At 35.8% G+C, this 21,415-nt stretch overlaps 1 protein-coding gene across 1 annotated transcript in view; it reads left to right on the top strand.

The window, feature by feature from the left end:
* The window catches only part of shank3a (SH3 and multiple ankyrin repeat domains 3a), a 177,513-nt gene that overhangs the window by 75,326 nt on the left and 80,772 nt on the right, over window positions 1-21,415 (top strand). Inside the window, exons 5-7 of the mRNA XM_044123713.1 lie at window positions 19,879-19,987; window positions 20,526-20,677; window positions 21,164-21,331. Of these exons, the coding sequence (XP_043979648.1) occupies window positions 19,879-19,987; window positions 20,526-20,677; window positions 21,164-21,331 (429 nt within the window). The remainder of the gene's footprint in view (window positions 1-19,878; window positions 19,988-20,525; window positions 20,678-21,163; window positions 21,332-21,415) is intronic.

Genomic DNA, 21,415 nt, shown 5'->3' with positions numbered 1-21,415 from the left:
ATATAAGCCCTGCCGCTCAACACATCGATATAACAAACAATTCTCTAAGTCCTTGCACTGCTGACCACTTCTTAGGTCACTAAAAGGCTTTTTTTGTCCCAGATTCGAATATTTCATTTGGCTACAAAGATCTGCCATGTTTCAATATAATTTACTTTTGTGTAGAAGTGAACAATTCGTGAAACATTTTAGTTTTGTCATCAGTTTAAAGCATTTAGCTGAATGTTTCTTCTACACCACGCAGTGCACCTAGCAATTCCTTTTTCCCACGTCTAGTTTCTGAAATACAAACTGGTAACTTCTCTGTGCACATAACAGTAACTGAATGTACTAAAAGAAAGTAACATTTTGAAATATATGATGAATTTCTAAAAAATCATGAACTTTGCAACAACTGACTAGCTAAGAACTTTGGCTGACTAAAACATATTTTGGGTAATTATAAATTATTCAAAAATGACTGATCAGATGAGTGATTTCCTCATTGTATATTCCTGACCAGTGAATCTGTGCTGTGCACTTCAGATAAAGGATTCAGTGGGAAACAGTGAGAAATGTTGAATGAGACAGAGATAGAAGAGCAATGACAAAGGGATGAGTCATGCTCTCAAATATTGCTCTTGTCTAACCATTCTAGTGAGACCTGCTTCTGCCTTCTCCTGCTCTACTTTGATTTGTCAAAGAGTGAATGAGTGAGAGGTACTGAAGTGACATACACAAAATAGATCAGTTACTGCCACTAGGGATTTCACGGAATAAGTAAATCATATATTTAGATAATATTTGGCGTTATCAACTTTCTCTCAGCTCAGTTGCAGTAAAACAAGTAAGAGGGAGAACATCCTTTCTTTGGAGAGTCAGAGTCAACAAATACCCGTGAAGATAATAGTATTTTATGTTAGCAGACTGTGTAAAAGTAGGATAAGGTTTAGATCAGCATTGATCCTGCAGACTTTGTCAAACATGGGATTCCCTGCAAATCAAATACTGAAAAAGATAGAGAACTTTGTTGCAGTCGTCATCAATCATGCATGTTTAAGATCTGCATTTCTTGCTCCAGGCTTTGCTAATATTTTACTGTGTTTATTTTAACAAACATTGGTTTTCCAATGAAGGCCTGCTGTTTCCCTCTTCTTCTAGTTTTTTTACTAGAAGAGTAAAAAATTTTTATTTTTGTGCAGAAATATAATAAACAGTGAAGAGTGAAAACTTGTGTTAGCCATTGCAGCAGCTGTCCTCACTGTTCATCCCACAGCATGCTGTCATGTCAGTCAGAGGTGAAGCATTAGCCTATTTTGCTACCATGGTGTTTATTAGCTTCAGGCTAAACTTTAAAAGTAGGTCATAGTTGATAGGAATTTGCCATTCATTTTTTTATCTTTGCCTGACTGAACCAGACCCTGTCACTATGTTACTGTCCTGGTTAACCATGCATGGTAACTTCATGGAAAATTTCCATAGTATGCTTTCAGGGACAACAGAGTGCATGTGTACAAGTGACTGTATTGCTTACCATGTAGGCTGGGCCTGTAAAATAGATGCCTTTCTGACTATGTAAAAAAACAAATTCAGCGAAGGGAAAAAAACTATTAGTAAAATATTTGAATATGTATTAAAACTAACCCAGTGATTAAAAAATACATTTAAAGTTCACTTTCACTAGTGCAAATTTTGAGAAATTCTGTATTCATTTAATGTACCATATAATCCAGATGTCAGATAATATTTTAAGGTACAACAAATGTTCTGCCAGTATAAAGAAAGAAACAAAATTAAAGGTTTTATAGGTTATATGGGCTTATGACGCTTGCAGCAAAACAGTAATAGAGCAGGTAATAATGCACTGCTCTGAAGTCTTAAATTCATGACCACATGAATTTGGTAATATTGCTGTGAAATCTGAAATTGAAATCATGAATCGCATAAAGCACGCTGCTGAAAAAACTGCAATTTATTTGCTGTTTTCTGAAATGTTTTGTAAAGTAACACACAGATCAGTTTATTACATATTTCTATTTAACTCAGTTGATAATCAGCCTGTCAAATTGCATCAACTCTGTGAATTTCTACATCTAGATGTGATAAAAATGACTTGCTAGGGGCGCTGTGTGGTGTACAAGTTGATACAGGAGTTATACTTTTCAATACAGCCGTCCTGGTTTTGATTCCTGAACCTGAGACCTTTGTTGCATGTCGTCCCCCCTTTCTATTTCTGACAATTTCCTGTCTGGTGAATGTCAAAGAAGGCACTAAAAAAATATTTAAAAATTCTTAAGAATTGGGAAATTCTTAAGAAAAAGAAAAGAGATTTGCTGAAGTTAAAACCAAGCTTTAAAATAAGCATGTGATTTAAGCGAACATGTTTAATTTCTGATAACAGTAGATCAGAAATTGCTGATCAGTTTAGATCTTCAAGCAAAACCACCTTCCTGGCTTACAGATTGTTGTCTGAAAAAGTGCAAGTAACCCAAAACCCAGTGAAGAGCAGTTGTGTGGAGGAAAATGCCTCAGAGGTAAGAAGTAAATGGACAGGGTAACTTGATGTAATAGAAATGCAACAGAAGATTTATTAATGACTCAAGTATGCAGAATACCATCTTTGAGTGCACAACACATCCAACCTTAAAGTGTATTGGCTACAGTAGTAGAAACCTCTATGTGTGCCTCTCCTGACTAAGTTTTTTTCTAGATTTGTAAACTAACAAGAGTTTCTAAAGGTCTTGCTCCGATGTTAAAAGTTTAATGCTAAATGTTGATCTGATGTAATGAATGAGTAGTTTCTCTTGATAAACTAATGGGTTTCTCTGGCTTCTAAGTTTGTTATAATTCCTGGTCAGGGTTGAGTGAAGTAGATAAACTAAATCTTCCTGTTCTGGAAGTAGGTGTATGAAGTGTGGAAACATCAGCAAAATCCTTATACTGCCACTGCCTCACTTGCATGTTGGTCAGAATTTAGAGTAAACAACATACAAGCGTCGGTGGTGGTGGTACAAGGCTGTGGATGATGATTCCACACTTTGTCCGCCTTAGTCCCAACTGAGCACTGTTTTTCTGCACCCCACCTAAATATTGCTGCTGGTATTCTTCTCTTTCTCCCTACAATCTTTCATGGCTACTTTGAGCCGGATAACAAAAAAAAAAAAATTTTACAAAGCTGAAATAATCTCAAACTGGTTCATTAAACCCTAGAGGGAGTGTATGGTACCACAGTCCCCTCCAGTCACCTAAAAAGTCACCAGAAAATATTTGGGAACCACTGCAGTAGGGGGTGTTGTGGAAGTTCCCATCATGGATGTGCACATAATGTATCCATGGCAACCGTTTGATACTAGCAGAGTGGATCTGATAAAGCGGATGGTGATTGTTGGTGATAGTGATTTGAGGAAGTTGGGCAAACTTGTCTCTAAAAGAGTTAGTGACACAGTTTGATAATGTGGCCATGGATATCATGAGTACATTCTTGTATAAACTGCTATTGTAAATGCTTTTTTTGTATTTGTCTTTCAAAATTAACATGAAACTATAATGTGTTTCCTCTGGATAATAATCTTATTTTTCACAAGCTTAAGGCATTAGTGCAACAATCTGTAGGATTGTTTCAAGTGTGAGACAGACCAATTCATTAAAGACTTCTCAGCAGAGTAATGGCATTCCTCCTGCACTGAGCTTCTGTTGATAGCTGTGTTTATGCATGAGAAGTCATGCATTAATTTTCATTTATTAATAAAACTATGTGAAGAATGTAGCTCATAGTAAATGCTATTTTGAGATTCCAGATTTCACTGAGGGTTTATTTAGCCTGAACTTATTGCAATAAGTCATTTCAATAGTAACTAATATGAAAGTTGAAATGGGATTTACACAAACGATAACGTTTGTATATTTACCTTTTCTTAGTAGAGTTCCTCATTCTCCATACTTTTCATTTGTTTTCTCATTTGATTGTTCTCCTCCCTCCCCCTGAATCTGTCTCTCTCTCTGCCTCTCTCTCTCTTCCTCTCTCTCTCTCTCAGCTTGCTCTCCAACAAAATCACCCTTTACCAACACTCTATCTGTCTGTGTATGAACAGGAGTCAGTGAGTGTCTCCCGGTGAGTGAGCGACCATGTGAGTCTGCACGTGTTACTTTGACAAGACGAAAGGCGGTGAAAGAGGGGAGGGGCGGAGGAGACGAAGAGGACAGTGGTGGAAGGAAGGAGGGACTGTCCGGAGGGGTGGAGGTCTGGTTATGGCCATATGGAGGATGTAGTGGCATGAAAACTGTAGCTGACCCACTGGAGTTTGCGTGTGCCGTGGGAGTGTGCCCATGTGTGTGTGTGAGATGGGATCTGCTCTTGGAAGAAGACGACAAACTGAGAAAAAGGACAAAACTAGTGAAGAAGCCAGGAAGGCCAGGCTCTGTAGTAAGGTACCCTGACTGATCTCATCATCTTCTTTATTTACTTTAGCCATTAGCTGAAGTTTAAGCACACCTCTCCCTGCCTTTTCTATACACTTTCATACTCCTGCCATTCACACTTCACGGTCCATCCCTCACTACCTGCCTAAGCTTTTCCTCTCTCTCAATCCCTCTCTCTTTGGCTTTCGTTCTGTTGTTATGCTCTGTTGCATGTTGGATGTGTGAGGAACTGGTGCAGCCTTATCTAAAACCCCGACAGAATGCTAATGTTTTCCCCTGCTCTGGTTCAACTATTCAGTGTTTGCTGCATTTGGCCCACATGCGTGAGGTTTTCTGTGTTTATGTGTGTCTGGTATGTTATGGGATCTTCAGATGGGTGTCTAGATTTGGTTAATGTGAGTGACAGTGGTTTGCTTATGTTCTTTTTCTTTTGAGGAGACAGGGCCAAAATGGTTGTATGTGTGTTATTTATGTTTGCAAGTGACAGCACGGTACAGCTATAAATGTCCATGTGTTTCTGCATTTAAATGTATTTGAGTGTGTTCATAAAGCTGTAAAAGTAATGTATTTGCTGTTGAAATTGCTTAGTATGTGCCATATTTTTTCTTTACGTTGCTGTTGATTTTTACTGATGAAATATGGCTTCACAATTAGCTGCAGGATGATGGTGCTATTGCAGTAGCTGTGGCACAATTAGATGATTTATTAGCCCATCAAAGTGTGTATTTTATTAAAAATATATAGTAAGTGTAGTTACTGAAGCATAGAAACTGTCAGCCTGTCAGAGAGAGATCAGCAGGAGTATTCTGCCCTGCAAAATGTTTGACAAGAGCTACTGCTCAGCGATGCCACCAGCTTTATGTTTTCATCTCCACTTCAGGTCAATTATTGATTCTGTAAATACAGAATTTATGAGGTGTTAAAAGTCTGAGATTATCTCCATGTCATTTCTGTTGTTTCATTATGTCTTACAAATTAAAAGAATTTTAAATAAGCAGTGTACAAATTGGTACGTTAGATATTAGGTTGTGACCTAATTTCATGAAAATCTCAAAGATTTATTTATGACAAATAGTTGCACTGCCCCCTATCCATCTTTGTATTTTCACTTGTCATTAATATTTCGCTTAAACCATGTTAGGTGTGCAAAAAAAAAAAAAGAGAGAGATAAATGGAGGGAAGCAGTGGATTACAGAAAAGGGATTGATTCTGTTTTGTTGCGTATAGTCTGAAACCAGGCCATGTAGAAATTATAGCTCTAGGCTGTTTAAAATACATGCAGTAAGTTCTGTCTATGTTCACCATGCATGTATTGGGATTCTTTTCATTTTCAGATGCACAAAATAAGTTAATGCGGTAAAACAACATATACAGCTTTGACAACCATTAAACTAATTCCGCCCATATTTTTACTGCTTAGCTTTTACTTCACAAATTGCTAGTTGGAATATATTTTTTTAAATGCAGTTTATTAATATCATTTTACAACCTGCCTCCCCCCTATCCCCCCCCCACACACACACTTCACAATTGGTCACTGTTCTCTCAATCCCAGTTTTTGGGAACACTTGGGACATCTTTGTTACATTTTGGAATTATAATTATGAGCAAACATAGATCATGTGGGCTTTTCTTAAGACTCCATTTGGGGTTTTTTTCAACTGTTATTCAACATCCACATGATCCAATTTTCTGGGATTAATTACATCTTCATCTTTTACAATATTTCTGCTATTGATAATGTAGAACTTTTATTTTTCAGTGTGACCACTTGAGCATAATCTAAAACAGTTTCTGAGCCTCAGTGAGTCGATGGGTCCAAGTTCACTTCAGAAAATGCAGAAGTCATTGTTGGTCGATGAAAGATTAGAAATCAGGTCTCAAGCTAGACTCTGTGAGGGTAAAGACCAAAGAGCATGAAAAGAACTTTGGATGGATATAGACTTCAGTTCAACTAAACATGAAAAGTCTGCTACTAATTTAACCTACTGATGTTAAAAATATCTTCAGAATTAGGAGTTTTCTATCACAGCAAAGAAGAGCTGTGTATACTTCAATATGTTAGATTAAAGTATATAGCAGTCTCTGTAAACAAATCTCTGTCAGCAACAGCTCATCCAAAATGCTGCTACTCTAGGCAAAATATGATCAATGAGAGTGAATTCATCCTGGTTATCCATCCATTCATTCCTATACTTTTTCACCTTCCCTCTTGTTGAGCCATCTGGTTTTACGGTCTTAATGTTGTAGGAGTACAGTTGATTTCACATTAGAAAAAAAAAAAATACATTAAACAGACTGCAGAACAATTGTTGTGGGTAAGTCTGTATGAATAAATGATTGTTAAATGAGGTTTCATTGACAGGAAGTACAATAGAGTACTAATAATCATCAGGCTGCATGAATAAGCTACCCACACAACTCTCATCTCAGCCTGGAGTGTTCTGGCTGCCCTCTTCGTCACCTAAAGGGATGTTTGCTATCAGGGTTCAAACACAAAGAACAGTCTTTGCTCCTATATTTTCAGCTTTATTTTGATTAAGTTCTACTGGGCTAAAATCCAGCTCAACACAGATTCCCTTGGTTGTGTTTTATCCACCAGCTCTGCCCCCCCACCCCCCCACATCGCCCCTGCTGTCTGCATTTCTGTCCTACTGTCAGTTTGAAAGCACATGACTGGGCCTGATTCAGCTTTTTCTTTCTCTGGACTCTTTGATTCTGATGACAGCATGCATTCCCTTTATCCTATCTCACTACACTACACTGCTAACAAACAAAAACACAACTTTTATTGTCATACCTTATGTGACAGAAGAAAACATGCTGACTCTATGTCATTGCACAACTTTAAATCCTTCAGTCAGTTTAGATCCAAAAGATGCTTATGAATTTTTTTTTTCATATTTGCATGGTTTAGCGAGTTACAGTATTTTTAACTTGTAGATGTGAAAATGCCTCGTGCTATCCATTTAGCGTAATTATCTGTGATAATCCATCTCCCCATCATCCATCTGTGGCCTTTGTGTGCTACTAACGGTTTTATTTGTTCATGTGTTTGGGGAGTGCTATACTATACAATAAACCTGCGCTCTCTGAGTTAGTCATTGTGTTGTTGAGTGGGGAAGAGGCTGTGGCTTTATTTGGTTTTGTTCTAGCCTGTAGTCTAATTCAGAAGGCTTTGACTGTTCTGCCTGCCTAAACTGTGCTTCATCAGGAGGAATACCAGATATTACCCTGAACAGCTTATTGAATTTCTTCTGAAAAGGATTTCTCCGGAGGGATCATGCTGTTACGTTCAGAGAGAGCTACTAGGAGCCGGGCTTCAGAGGTTAGACACTTACCTTGACAATAATCCACAAGGTTTGCCCTGAAAGCAAACTATTGCCATGACAGCAGCTGCAACATTTAGAACAACATGAAATGGAAATACTGGCAACATAATAGTTGCATAACACAATAGATTAATAGTAATTAATCTGCTTATATTTAATTGTATTAGAGTTTTAAGCTTGCAATTATATTAAGTCAGAACTCTAGTTTGCTTTGTGTTGTACATTTACACTGACTGTAGTATTAAATTTGTTTATTACTATATGCTTTATCTTTTACATGTCGCTACTGGTTATTTGGTTAGTTAAAGCAAGCAGCCGTTATCTGCAGATATGATCTCTATCCTGATATATTCATGTTCTGTGAGTTATCAACAAGGGCTTCTACAGCCCAAACATAATGAAGGAAGCCAACTACTATAATCCATCCAAATGAATATTTTTAGTTGATATGACAATATACCTTTTTGAGTGCTTAACCATTAATTGAAGTGACAATTTTTATCCACACAACTATAACTGCTGAATAACGTCTGACTGCTGTCTTTAGATATCCTGTATGTGTGTTTGTGTGTGTGTGAGTGTGTGCATGTTGCATAGATTCAGTTCACTTCGTCTCCAGTTGTTGATTAGCTCCATCCAAACATACATCTGGGCTTTAAAAGTTTCTTTTAATATTTTCAAAAGCCAAAAGGATTTAAACTTTTACCTTGTAATGTTACATTACAAGAAAGGGGGTCTGCCATGTTACTTGATTTAACACAGAAGCAGAACACAATGCACAAGATTTTATTAATAAGGTGAAAGAAAATAATAGACTACTGTTTTCTAAACTGTTCAATGTATGATGGAAGATACAGTGTGTGTCTGTCTGCTACATTTTTGTCTGAATAAATGCTAAATAACTTGAAAACTCACATATTAGTATATGTACCTTCATTTGATTTGGGCTTTATGTGTTAAAGATAATAACTACATCTTGCTAGCTATGATACATACAATGTTAGTCTTCATTATTGCATTTTTAGGATATTGCAAGCATTTAATAGTAACAGATATTTTTTTTTTTAATTTGGAGTTGTTTTTTAGTTGATTTGAAAATGTGTGTGCAAATTGATCAAAATTAAAAGCAACGTAATTAGTCTGCCTATAGTTCTTTGATCAAGCCACATAAATATTGACAACATGGTGCCTAAAAATAAAAATGACAAATGCAAACAAATCTTAAACAGTCCTAAAAGTGGAGTTACACTAAAGAAAGCAAGATAATAAAAATATGTTCTGATCCCAGTGATAATGACTTTGTCTTACTGGAAGCTAGCAAGCTATGAATAAAGGCAGAGCATTTACAAAGCCCCCACAAGGGATGTGTGAAAGGCAATTGTCTGCTAATCAGTAACATTATTGGTTTATTATCTGTCTGTTATTGCTATAGCAGCATCTTCTTGGTGTATTGTGTGTAAATAAATGAAGTAACTTTTCTTCTGAAGTCTTCAGTGCTTCTTTGTGGTGTCACTCTGTTTCCAGGCCTGTTGGTACATTAATTTACTCAGTGGTTTATTTTGCTGCTATATATTGAGGACAGAAGAGTTCTCTTAGAGGAAATCCTATTCCTTTGGATTCAATCCAAACGGTCAAACTAGAAAATGAGTTTTTGGTTGCTTAGAGCATCTCACTTATTCTCCTTCATGTTTGAGTTTGTAGCTGGATTCAGATTTTGTTTGCTCAGGTAAACACACTGAACAGACAGAAGCTAAATTGAATGTTTAAGTGAATGGTTTATAGATACAAAACAAATGAATCACATCTAGGATCATTCATATGCACACAGAGGCACTGGAAACTAGCTCCGTGTCTGGAGAAGTTAGGTGTCTGGAGAATTTAGGACATCCTCATTGATAAAAAGAGTAATTAATATTTTTCCTCCAACTTGCAATGGAAATTCTTTAAAAGGTAGCTTGCCTAAATTTCAAAAGAACTCCTGCAATAAAAGTTTTAAATTAGTCTATAAAGTCTAAAAAGTACCAGTCTGCAGCCAACTTGTTGTGAAGGAAACTGTTCTGGTCAGATGAAACCATACATTTTTGGTATAAAAGCCAAATTTCATGTTTGGTAAAAAGGTCACACTGCTCATCTCCCTGATCTCACAATCCCACAGAGAACCAACATCATTCTCAAGTTTGCTATGTAAAGCGATAAGCCTTCAGAAGGAACAGAGAAACTGGTCCTTCCTTTTTGGAGGACATATTGAACCACATATTCAGAAATATGGAGGAAAACATGTGAGGAGATGGGAAAGACTCATTATTTGGGCCTTTTTTTAATTTTCATTTTAAGTTAATTTTTCAGTTACATAGTTCTTGATGTTGTTGGATGGCTGTTTAGATGTGCATTTAAGCATAATATAGAAATTTGCCTTTGTGACAAATTGGTTTAGCTAGTTGAATTAATAATTTTCTGAATTAAAATCTAATATCTGCATTGACAAAGTCGGGAAGGTTTAAGTAAAAGGTAAAAAAAGAGAAATGTTTAAAGAAAAAAAAGAACATCTTTGCTTTGAAGGGATGCACCTTGGCAGATTTGAAAAAAGGAACAAGGGAAACAATCAGTGCAAAGAAAGAAATCAGGGCAGCTGGGGACAGATCAGAGGAAAGATCAAATCAGGCTTTTATTTCCTGGGAAGAGCAACCTAAATAAATACAAGACAGATGCTGAATTAGCTTGTTGGTGTTGATCTAACACGTTGTTATTGTAGTGTTAGATTTCTTTTATTGACTGTCAGTTCAGGTGCCAATGAGTGGGTTTATAATCATGAAATGATTGCAGTAATTTGAGACAACCCTTCACTAATCTGAAGGTTGACACAGTCACATCTGCAGGTTGTTAATCAAATGGGTTTAAGGCAGTTTTTGAATTGCCTTAAGCAGTTCAAAAACTGTGTAAGGCAACTGATTAAAAAAAAAACAAAAAACGTTTTATCTTTTTTGTCCCAGTGACAAAAAAGGTAAAACCTTTTATGAAAAAACTGAAAATTCTTTTGGCCATTCTTTAGAAAGACGTTGCTGCAACATATTTATATACTCCAGACCTTTACTGCTGTGCTCTACATTACAACCTTATTTTGGATGCACACCCAGTTCTGTTTTTTGTTGTTTTTTTTTTCTTCTTTTATTTTAAAAAAGGCTGCACTGCCGCACAATTAATATAGAGCCACCTTATATGTTTGATCAGTTTACGATGTACATCTTCAAAATGTTCTTTCTTCTAGAGTCTATTGCCTATTTGTGTTCTTTGTGTTTTGGAGGTTTGCATTTCTGTATACTACATTTGTTGTAAAGACAGAATTAGAATGTCACCTATATTAATAATTAATTTTCCTTTTTGGCAATCTGTGTTGCTTTTATTGCATCTTTCAAATAGAAATTAATCAACATGCATGACAATAATTAATCATCTACATATTTTATAATATGGGCAGATTAAAAACATGGTGAACGAATAAAAGGATTTGAAAAAAGTAGCAATTGGAGCAATCAAACCCTTATGGTTTTTCATAAGCTTTTTGCATTTTCTTTTTATTTTTTGTGAGGTTGAGCTTTGCCATCAGCCTAATCTTGAGCTCTTTTCACAGACTCTTTATCAAAACATGCTGGCAAAAGTAAAAGATTACTTTAAGTGTAATTCTGCCTGGGGTGTGAATGATTTTGGGTTTAATATGCCACATAAAAAATGCCATTGTCTTTGGAATTAAGATGTTATTGTATGTGGATATGATCCATAGAAATGACACCTCAATGAATAAAATGAACAAACCAGTTCTGTAGATAGAATTCTTCTTTGACCTTTACACCCCTTTTTTTCTCCTTTACTGTCATCCAAAGCTCTCCCTCACAGGACCCCATTTTTCCATGTCTCCACCGCTCATCCAGTTGTGCATTTTTAATAGGAACATACTTCTAGATGCTCATACTCTGCAATAAACCATGAATTATAGAATAAAGCGACAAATAAAAGAAGCTTAACCATTTGAGGATTTTTTTTCCCTAGCTAACTTTTTTTTCAAAAAATTTTCAAAAACAAGAAGGTAAATCTCAACAGAGAACCGTATTTATTGTACACAAAAGGTAGAGTTGATGAGGGACTACCTTACACTGGTTTTTACCCTATTTGATTTCTGACAACTTGAGTTGCATCTTTGTATGCTGTTTGATGCTTTTTGTATGCTTTCACTTTTATCAGTGGTAGTTGGAATACTTTGTGAAAAAGATATAGGTTTCCCTTTAATTCCAGCTGCAATTTTGAATGTACTGTGCAGATAAAGTAAGTAAATTAAAATATTAATAAGAAGTTCATTTATTTCAGTAACTAGATTCACTAAGCGAAACACATTTTACAGATTAACTCCACACAGACTGTTTTCAAGTCTTTATTTCTGTTAAAAAAATAATTTTCCGCTTACAGTTAATGAAAACAGGACTTTTAAGATTAGAATATTACGTCAAACCAAGAACAAAAACATTAATACAGAAATGAGGACTGAATGAAAAGTGTTTTGGCTTCAAGGTTGCAATTTTCAGAAAGTGCAGTTAATCTGGTTAAAGTGCCTCATTGGACGTAGATTCAGATTTTTTAAATGTGCCTGTATGTATCCAATTTAGTTATAAGAACTTAAAAAATATCAAGTACAAAATTTAGTTTGTAAATATGTGTAACAGACAACTACTAGTGCCTGAATATATTCGAAAAAAGGCAGCAAACATGGAAAATGTGGTAATCTTAATTTTTTATTTTTTTTTTCCTATGGTTGTTACATGTCTACAACTAAATTTATTTCAAAAACAGCCGCAGAGATGCTGTTTAGAAAGGTAGTGGTAGAAATCAAGTGACACCTGCAGCTGCATGTGTTGCCTGTTGGTTCTGTTACAGATGGGTTACAAGTCTAAACCCCACAAACTGAAATTTTCTGAAAAGTTTTCTAATATACTTTATCTAATTTATGGCAACTGATAGAGTTGCAGTGCTGGTGTGACACTTGCAACGATGATTGAGATTTGTTGTCTTACCCTTTGTTCTGCGGGCTTATGAGATCATGTTGAGATGTTCCAACTTTGAGGGAGGTGTGGACGACTAAAATGTAGCAAGCATTTATTTAATTTGCTGATTGAAAACAATGTCAATGTCAAATTTTGCTGTACAAAACTATAATAAAGTAAGTTGATGAAAAGAAAGAGAAATAATACAGTACAATGAAAGTGTACAGAGACTTTGCAAATTAGTCAGAGTACAGGGAATGACCAGATTTTAAAAAATGGGGGAGCAAAAACATAAGTTTGCACTGCCAACTTATGAAATGGGGGTCCAGTTGCTTTACTTGCTCTATTGTTTAGGCGCCTAAAGCAGGGATATGAGTACGCTAATATTGTAACTGCATGTATTGCATTGTTTCTTTCTCAGGTTGTTTGTTTAATTAAAATGCAGTTACCCTGCAGTGGGACAGCCTTTGTGTGAATCATGGGATCACGGGGGTCATGGCCTTGCTGATCAGGGTCCAGATTTATGCAGACAAGTGTCAATAAAAGTAAATAGAGAAAGAACAAGGAGTGCAGAATTCAAGATAAGGTATTTGTTTTTCTCACCATGAATGCATAAATGCATGTTTGATTTGTGCTCACTTTTTTAGATTTGTTTATGTTGTATAAGAGTTTAATTTTGTTCATATTAATACAGATTAAATGAGTTAGACGTAGTTCTGAGATACGATTGTTTTTTACACCATAGTCTCTAGAGTAGTTTGAGTCACACAATTCAAAGGCAATTCTACAAATAGTGACGAAATGTACATTTCTGATTTTGAATAGCTCTGACATTATTTCTCTTATTTTTTTGGCGTTTAGCAAAAGAAGAAACAATTTTGATAATTCACACTGACTTAAATCATAAAAAGTTTGGTCTGTATTAACTTCAGACAGTGAGAAAAACAAATACATGTAGTTTTTAAACCGATGTATGTAAACTTCTGGTTTGAACTGTATGTTCTTAACATAACTGCATTGCTAAATTAGCATTTTACCTCTTTTCCTTGCTCAATTTCTGGATGAGTCTATGAACTTCAATTTCCAGGTCTGATTTTCAGTTAGGTGTTGATCTTTCTCTGTTATCAAAATATTTCATTGTAACTGTTACTAGATGTTTGGGATCATAATCTTGCTAAAAGGTGATCATCTGTTCCAACCTCAAGAGTTTCTGGAGCCTCTAGTACATTTTAGAGAGGATTTCTTAGAGTTTTACTCTGTATTTAGCTTCACCTACCTTTCCAGCTATGAGTAGCTTCAGTTTTTTTTTTTTGCTGAAGAAGATGCTGCAACCTCTGTATATTACTTTGGAGATGTTTTTTTCAGGGTGATATGGAGTCATTGTTCTTTCTCCCATTGTGCTTAGGATGAAGCCCAAAAAATACTTTTTATTCTCATATGTCTAGATCATGTTCTTCCCCTGCTATAAAATCTACAGTTGCAAACTGCACATTTGACATTTTGTGGCTTGTTTTAATGACCGGGTTCTTTGTGCCCTTTTCCACAGAGGCCTGCAGTGTGGAATGCATGACTAGTGTTTGTTCTGTACACAGATTCCCTCACCTGACTTTGAATCTCTGCAGTTCTTCCCAAGTTACCATGTGTCTCTTGGCTGCTTTTTTGGGCAATAGTCTCCTTTTATTTTTTGTCAATTTAGGTGAATGTCCAAATCTATATAGATACTCTGTTTTCTATGTTTGTAGATAGACTAAGCATTGCTCTGAAACATTTTTTAAGCTTGGGAAACAGTTTTAACAAAAACATGCTTTGAACTTCTCCACAACTTCATTTCTGACCTGTCTTCATGATTGTGTTTTGTCACCAATGTTCTGTAACAAGCTTTTTACAGAACAGCTATATACCTACTAAGGCTAAATGACACATGGTTGAATTATATCTACTAATTAGGTAACTCCTATAGCCTTTTATTTCAGTCCCAGCAACATATATTAAATTATATTTACTTTGTAAAATGTTACAAAACTTTTAGAGAGTTGGTGTTTTGTTGGATAATTAGAAGTTTACATAAGAAATCATATATGGATTCTAATTTTATAATCATGGTGACTTGGAGGTTTTGTTTTTTATGGTCATTGGAAGTGTACAGTATTTATTTTTTTGTGATAATTTTACAGAAATTAGAGACAAAGAAAAATCCTTAAAAACCACAATAAAATGTTCACCTGTACTTGTGACTAATTGTAAGTTTAATTGTAAAAGTTCTTGCTGGACATGCATCAAAGTGTTACACAGCTTTTTATATGGATACAAGTGAAAAAGCTTAGCTAACATAATTAGTCATATTTAGTCATTGTGTGTTTGTTATAAAAACAAATATGAGGCATCAGGACAACTTTAATCTTGACACAACCTTTAGTTCTTTTTCTCCCTCTTTTATGCTGTGGAGTTGATCCAGAGAGTAAAAGTAAATGATCAACAACAGCTGAGGCTAATAAAAAGACAACTTATTAAAGGTAGAAGCCCAGGTTTCTATAAATATTTCAGTAATTACAGTGGATTGGAGTAATTAACATGGTCAGGTAATTGGGACACTGCTGTGAATCTACTTTTAGTCGTCATTAGTAACTGAACAGTGTCCCATTAAGATACAGTGCCTTGTATCTTCAGGATTATGGCTGCTGCTGAATTAGGTATGCTTTGGTTTGTTTTCCCTTTTCAGCTGTATGTTAAGAGTGTTGTGTACAAACCTGCTGGCTCGAAATTGGTTGATTTTCTACCATTCTCTGTATTTTTATTTTTTTATATGAATATTTAAGGTATTTTACATCTTTGTTGCTTCAGTTTCAGCTGCTAGTATGTTATGCCATTGCTGTTGGTTCTGATGTATGCTAAATGATTTTATATTGGAATGTATATTCTCAAATCAACACATGCATTATACAAGTTAGGTTGGATACATCATAGCTTATTGTAAACCCGTATTTGTTTTGGTAATCATGTGCAGGCTCATCTTACTTTCATGTGTGGAAAGGGAAGATACTTTGTTACCCTTATTAACAAACTCACTAAACTTTTGCCCTGTAAAGCTAGCCTGTTACAAGGATTTCGAGTTTATTTGATCGAATGCTGATGGTTTACATCAACAAGTTCTAAGTGCAAACTACACTGCTAAGCTACAAGGAAGAAAAAATGGGAAAATAGACTAACTCTGTTATTAAATGTTTTATCTCAGGTTAACATGTATATGTTCTGGCCCTTATCACATTCAAATACCATTTAGATCTTAACTTTGCTTTTTTTATTTTTTTTTTCTAAATCAAGATAAAAATAAAATAGAAAACATTGTAAAAACTAACCTTACCTCCAACACCTTTGATATGTGCAAATGATCAAAAACCCTCAAATTTATTGATGCCAGTTGTAAAACTTTATTTACTTAAAGCTTTAAGGTTCACAAACCAACTGTTCTTAGACACTCATAGATATTTAATATATTTGACCTTTTAATTATACTTTTATGAGGTAAATTTTTATCTACTTATTTTACTGCATAGCATCTAGGTTGTTGTTTTAAATGAAGTGCAGAAATAAAGATAAATGAGGACACAGTATTTCAATTATCAAACTGCAAAACTGTAAATTGCCATAGGTTCTGTGAACTGCTTCTCACTATTTCATTCTCATTTCACTAGGGAGAATAGTCTCCATTTTATATTTTCCTTTAACTCTGACTCTTTACAACAAGGCTAAGTTTCAGAAAGAGAAGTTTGTGTAGGCCACATTTCAGTGTTTGAATGAATCTTCCGGGTGAAGAGAGACACTGAACTTTAGGAACTGTCTAATAACTAAATTTAAAGTCGTCAAGCTGATGAAAACATTAATTGTTTTGCTCTCTGACCAGCAATAATTTAAGCCATCTTAACAACCTGAGCATGCTGTTTTGTTAACTTGTAATAGAATTTCTGAAAAAAACTTCAGCGCTTCCTTTGTTATTACTGCAGATCACAATACCTGTTGCTTCAAAAGAACTGGACATTTTCTGGGAGGTTTCAAATTATATTTTCCTCCAGAGCAGGTAATCATTTTTAAAAGCTGAAGTGAGAGTCCTCAATGGATGCAAATTAACCTGAAAAAGGTTTAGGCATGTCTAGATTTGTTAGACTGCACTTTCTGTCAAGTCAGAATTTTGCTTTCATTAATTCTTTGCACATACGTTGGTTTTCTGGCATCGAGTTCATCAGTAAACAAACTGATGTGATTGATTTGCCTCTCTGTGTTAGTAGGTTATAACAGGTTAGAGAAAATGTTATGCGGTTCCTGGACTAACAGCCAAAGATATCAATACATTTTTGCTGCATATATTGTGTAAAGTAGGACTGGAGAACAGCCAGCATCTGTATTGTTAAGAGTATAGTCTAAATGTTAGGGTAGAAGTGAGTAAAGATTTTAACAAGTGCTTTCCTTGTTGCATGTTTCCTCAGTATCTGACAGAGAATGGATTAAGTAGTGGTCAAATAATGGTTCACTGATTGGTCGTGGGCGTAGTTGGACGTAGGAGCAAAGAGTGAAGAAAATCAAAAGGTGCAAAATTTCAAATTTCCTACAACACGGAACTGATGGAGTCCTACGAAGCTGCAAGCAAGCAGTGAACTCTCACTCAGGACACCTATGTGCTTCCAGCATGTTAAACCCCCACAAATGTACAATAAGCTTTCTGCCTTTCCTGAACAGAGAAATTAAAACAACTGTTATTAGTTATATATTTTTCTTGAGCCTGGCCCTTGGTATTGCATAAAGAAAGTGCTGAGTTGTTTGATATGCAGTTTAGTTATTTAGAGTAATTTTCACTTGCATATGTGTTCATAATGTTATGTTGCTTCGATTTGTTTGGAGGCCACTTTCACTTTTCTATCTGTTATGTAAAAATGTATTGTTCTTTAGGGAATTACTGGAAATGATTCATATCCAGGCAGTAATGAATGGCCTAGATGGTAAATATTGACAGTAAATTTGGAAGCTTACCTTCATTAGTGAATCAGGCTTGGCAAAAGGTTGAATGAAATTTAAGCTAACCAGGGAAATACTGAGGAGGTGTATTTGCAAATCTTTGCCAGGAATTTCTCTGCCTGGATGTGTGAGCTTGCATAAATGGGAACAAATTATTTTTCAGAATTGTGGCACAGGGTAAAAGTACAAGGTTTCTTTTCAACATATAAACATATAAAGTTTTAATCAAAAATCTATCCACACAGTATGGATGGTTCATATTTTTTCCAAAGTCTCTATCTTTAAATTCCCTGAACACATAATCAATTTAAAGCATAATTTTGTTTCCCAAAGAAAACTATTTAGTTTATTTAATAGCATTTGTCAATTGTATATGGTATCAGAATTCAAATATTTTGGATAGTTCTGGATCTGTTTATTATTCAAAGCATACATTTGGTAAAATGTAGGTCTACTAGGAAAATAATGGGATTTGTTCTCTGTGTTTTGTAACTGTGCCCTTATTGAAAAGAGCTCTGCTCTTTCAGATATGATTTATTACACCCTGTCATCTTTTTTGTTTGATTTCAGAATTAATAGGGATTTGCCAGTTGCTCTGGTTGTTTCTGAAAATAAATGCTTTGTGTTTTTTTGCATAAAAGTGAAATTGACAGTGTATGTTGCAGACAACGAAAGATAGCCAGGGGTAGAAAATATCAAGAGTTCATTAAGACCCTTGCTTAGGAAAATAAAGTCGAAGCCTTTTATCAGTCCTCTGTTCAGCAGGCAATAAAACACACATCAAGCCCACCTGATTATTGGTAAATCATCCCAGGAACCTCTTCAAGGCATTATCCACGATATTATTCAGGACACACAAAGAGTTGTCGTTCACACACAGACAAACACAACCTCAGTGCTCTTCCCACTCCTGTGTACATTGGCTGCTAGAACGGTCTTTGTATCCCATCACCATAACAACTGCCTGAAAGCACATGCGGAAAAAAAAAGGAAAAGAATTTCTCTCACTCAGTTTGACTCGGAGATGGTGAGTGTAGCAGTCGCTGGATCCTTACAGCATGTCAGTGTGCCGTGTGTGAACAAGAAGCGGGTTTGTACATGCAAGTGGGCTGCAGACGACTTGGTGCAAATGAAAAGGGCCTTGTGTGTGTGAAATCTGGGAAGTGTCCGAGGAGGTAACATTTTAAAACTGGATCAGGCAGTGTATGATGGTAAGTGTCAGCAGAATGCCTCATTCTGTTTTCTGGTTTGCCTGTATATGTATGTGTATGTTTCTGAAGAGTGTGTTTAAGTGTGCCGATCTACATCTCTTTAGTAAGTTGTAGCAAATCTACTTTACAAGGAAACCTCGAAAGAGTACAAAAGTAATCTAAGTTTCCTCTTAAACTTAGTTGGAATTCTGCTGATTTTGTCAAAATGCATCTCCACCATACTCCTTGTGATGAAAGCTTCCTATTTTCCTTTAGGATTTCATTTAACTAGATTTTTTTTCTTTATTTCACAATTTTACCATGCATTTTTAACCTGTTTTTATCTTTGAGGTAGCATCATTGCTCATACACTTTTTGCAGCTTCAATTTATTAATATTTCGTAGGTTTACTCTTCTTTTAGTAAAGTCCACATTTATTTTCCAGTATAAAAGAAGAATCATTTGCTGTGGATATGAGTGTTCTGAAACTATTTTTTTTACTACCCATATATCACTAGTATTTCTTCTTGAAAATCTTTAAACGATTATTATTATTTCTATTATTATTATTATTATTATTATTATTATGTACAGTCAAAATGTGAAATAAGCTGGAGGATCTTATTTACTCTTTTTTTCCCAAGAAGGGAAAGAAAAAGATTCAGTGATGCTGTCCAGCCTTTACACCCCTCTATTTTTTGCTCGCTCCTATTATAGCTTACATATCTTCTGGTCCATTTGCTTGGCATGACAGAATAGAAATAAAACCTTCAAACATAGAAGGAAAGAGCAGCGGCAGTAGCTTTCATCTCTGGACTGCATTATTAAACATCTCTATCCACATGAGTCTGAATTTGCCCAATCACAGCGATCTCTTCCCCGTCTTCCCTTTAACCTTACTCCCTTGTCTCTCTCCATTAGGCAAACTTGAAGAAGTTTATGGAGTACGTGCAGCAGAGAAACATTGAAAAGGTCTCACGGTTTTTGGAAAAAGGCCTGGATCCTAACTTCCATGATCCAGACACAGGAGGTAAGAAATCACTCAATAGTTATAGACATACAGTAGAGTTTTTCTCCTGTATGTAATCTACCTTAATTTATCTTTTTTTTTTTTTTTTCCCATTGTACTTTCTACCTTTTGCATACTGTCCTCACCACACCTGACCATGTAAGGATTTTCTGAAATAAGCCTAGCGCTTGCGGGGAAAGCTGGATTATTCTTCCTTCTAATCGTCTTATGTACATTCAGATGTTTGTCCCACAACAAAGGAGGTCGTTTCTCTGCTGGGTGACCTGTAGTTCTGCAGATGAGCTGCAAAGTGAGAGGAACATATGAATAGCTCAGTTTAACACCAACAGGAAGCTGCCATTTAGGTAGATAGGAGGGTGACAATTACCACAGCCAGGCAGTTATGCAAATGCAGAGTCACTGACAATTAAAATAGTTTAAATATTATTTGTTAAATGCTGACAGCTATAACTCATTCTTCATCAGGAATGTGCAGCAGTATAACTGGAAAAATGTTAATTTTGAATACAGTTTGCTTACTCAGCCTTGGATCTCACAGAATGCCCACTAACGCTGGCAGCACAGTTGGAGGGATGTGCCGAGCTCATCAAAGTGCTTAAAAATGGAGGGGCACATCTGGACTTCCGGACAAAAGATGGCATTACTGCCTTGCACAAGGCTGTGCGCAGCAAGAACCACACAGCACTTATAGTAAGTACATTACGCAAAGGAAGGAGACACGCTGACTCTCCTGTTTTATATCTGTGGTCCGATTGGTTGCCTCCAATCTTTTCTTTTGTGAAGATGGGGATTGATAACCTGTTAGTGGAAGTGCTTGAGAAATGATGGTTGAGCAATTACTCAATAAATGAGGCTTAGGATGCCCTTTTTGAATGAAATGGCATATCACATTGCATCGTCATGGAGATTCATGGTCATAATGTGATGAGATGTGAAAAAAGTTGAAGAGGTATAAATCAATATCCCTGCAATCCTCTTTAAATAAGGGAAAATATATCTTTAATTTTATTTTTTACAAATACTAAAGTCTATTTTTCATGCATGTCAATAATATAGATTTTAGGAGGAAATTTACTACAACACTCCCATGAGTATCTGTCTTGCTTTCACGTTTAAAATGCATAAAGATCATCTAACTGGTAACAAAACACTTTAAAACTGAAACTTTGCCTACAGACACTGTTGGACTTGGGTGCTTCTCCTGACTATAAAGACAGCAGGGGTCTTACTCCTCTCTACCACAGTGCAATGGTTGGAGGAGACCCCTACTGCTGTGAACTGCTGCTGCATGACCACGCACAGGTCGGCTGTGAGGATGAGAATGGCTGGCAGGAGATACACCAGGTAATAAATACAATGTGACACGCAAAGTGTTCAGAGCTTTAAAGGCTGGTTTGCGGAAAAGAAATGGTTTGGTTTTCAAAGTTC

This window comes from Gambusia affinis, linkage group LG08 (genome assembly GCF_019740435.1).
Source record: "Gambusia affinis linkage group LG08, SWU_Gaff_1.0, whole genome shotgun sequence".
In the NCBI taxonomy this organism is placed as follows: Eukaryota; Metazoa; Chordata; class Actinopteri; order Cyprinodontiformes; family Poeciliidae; genus Gambusia; species Gambusia affinis.
The sequence above is the reverse complement of the archived record's forward strand: the minus strand, read 5'-3'. Positions and strand labels throughout refer to the sequence as shown.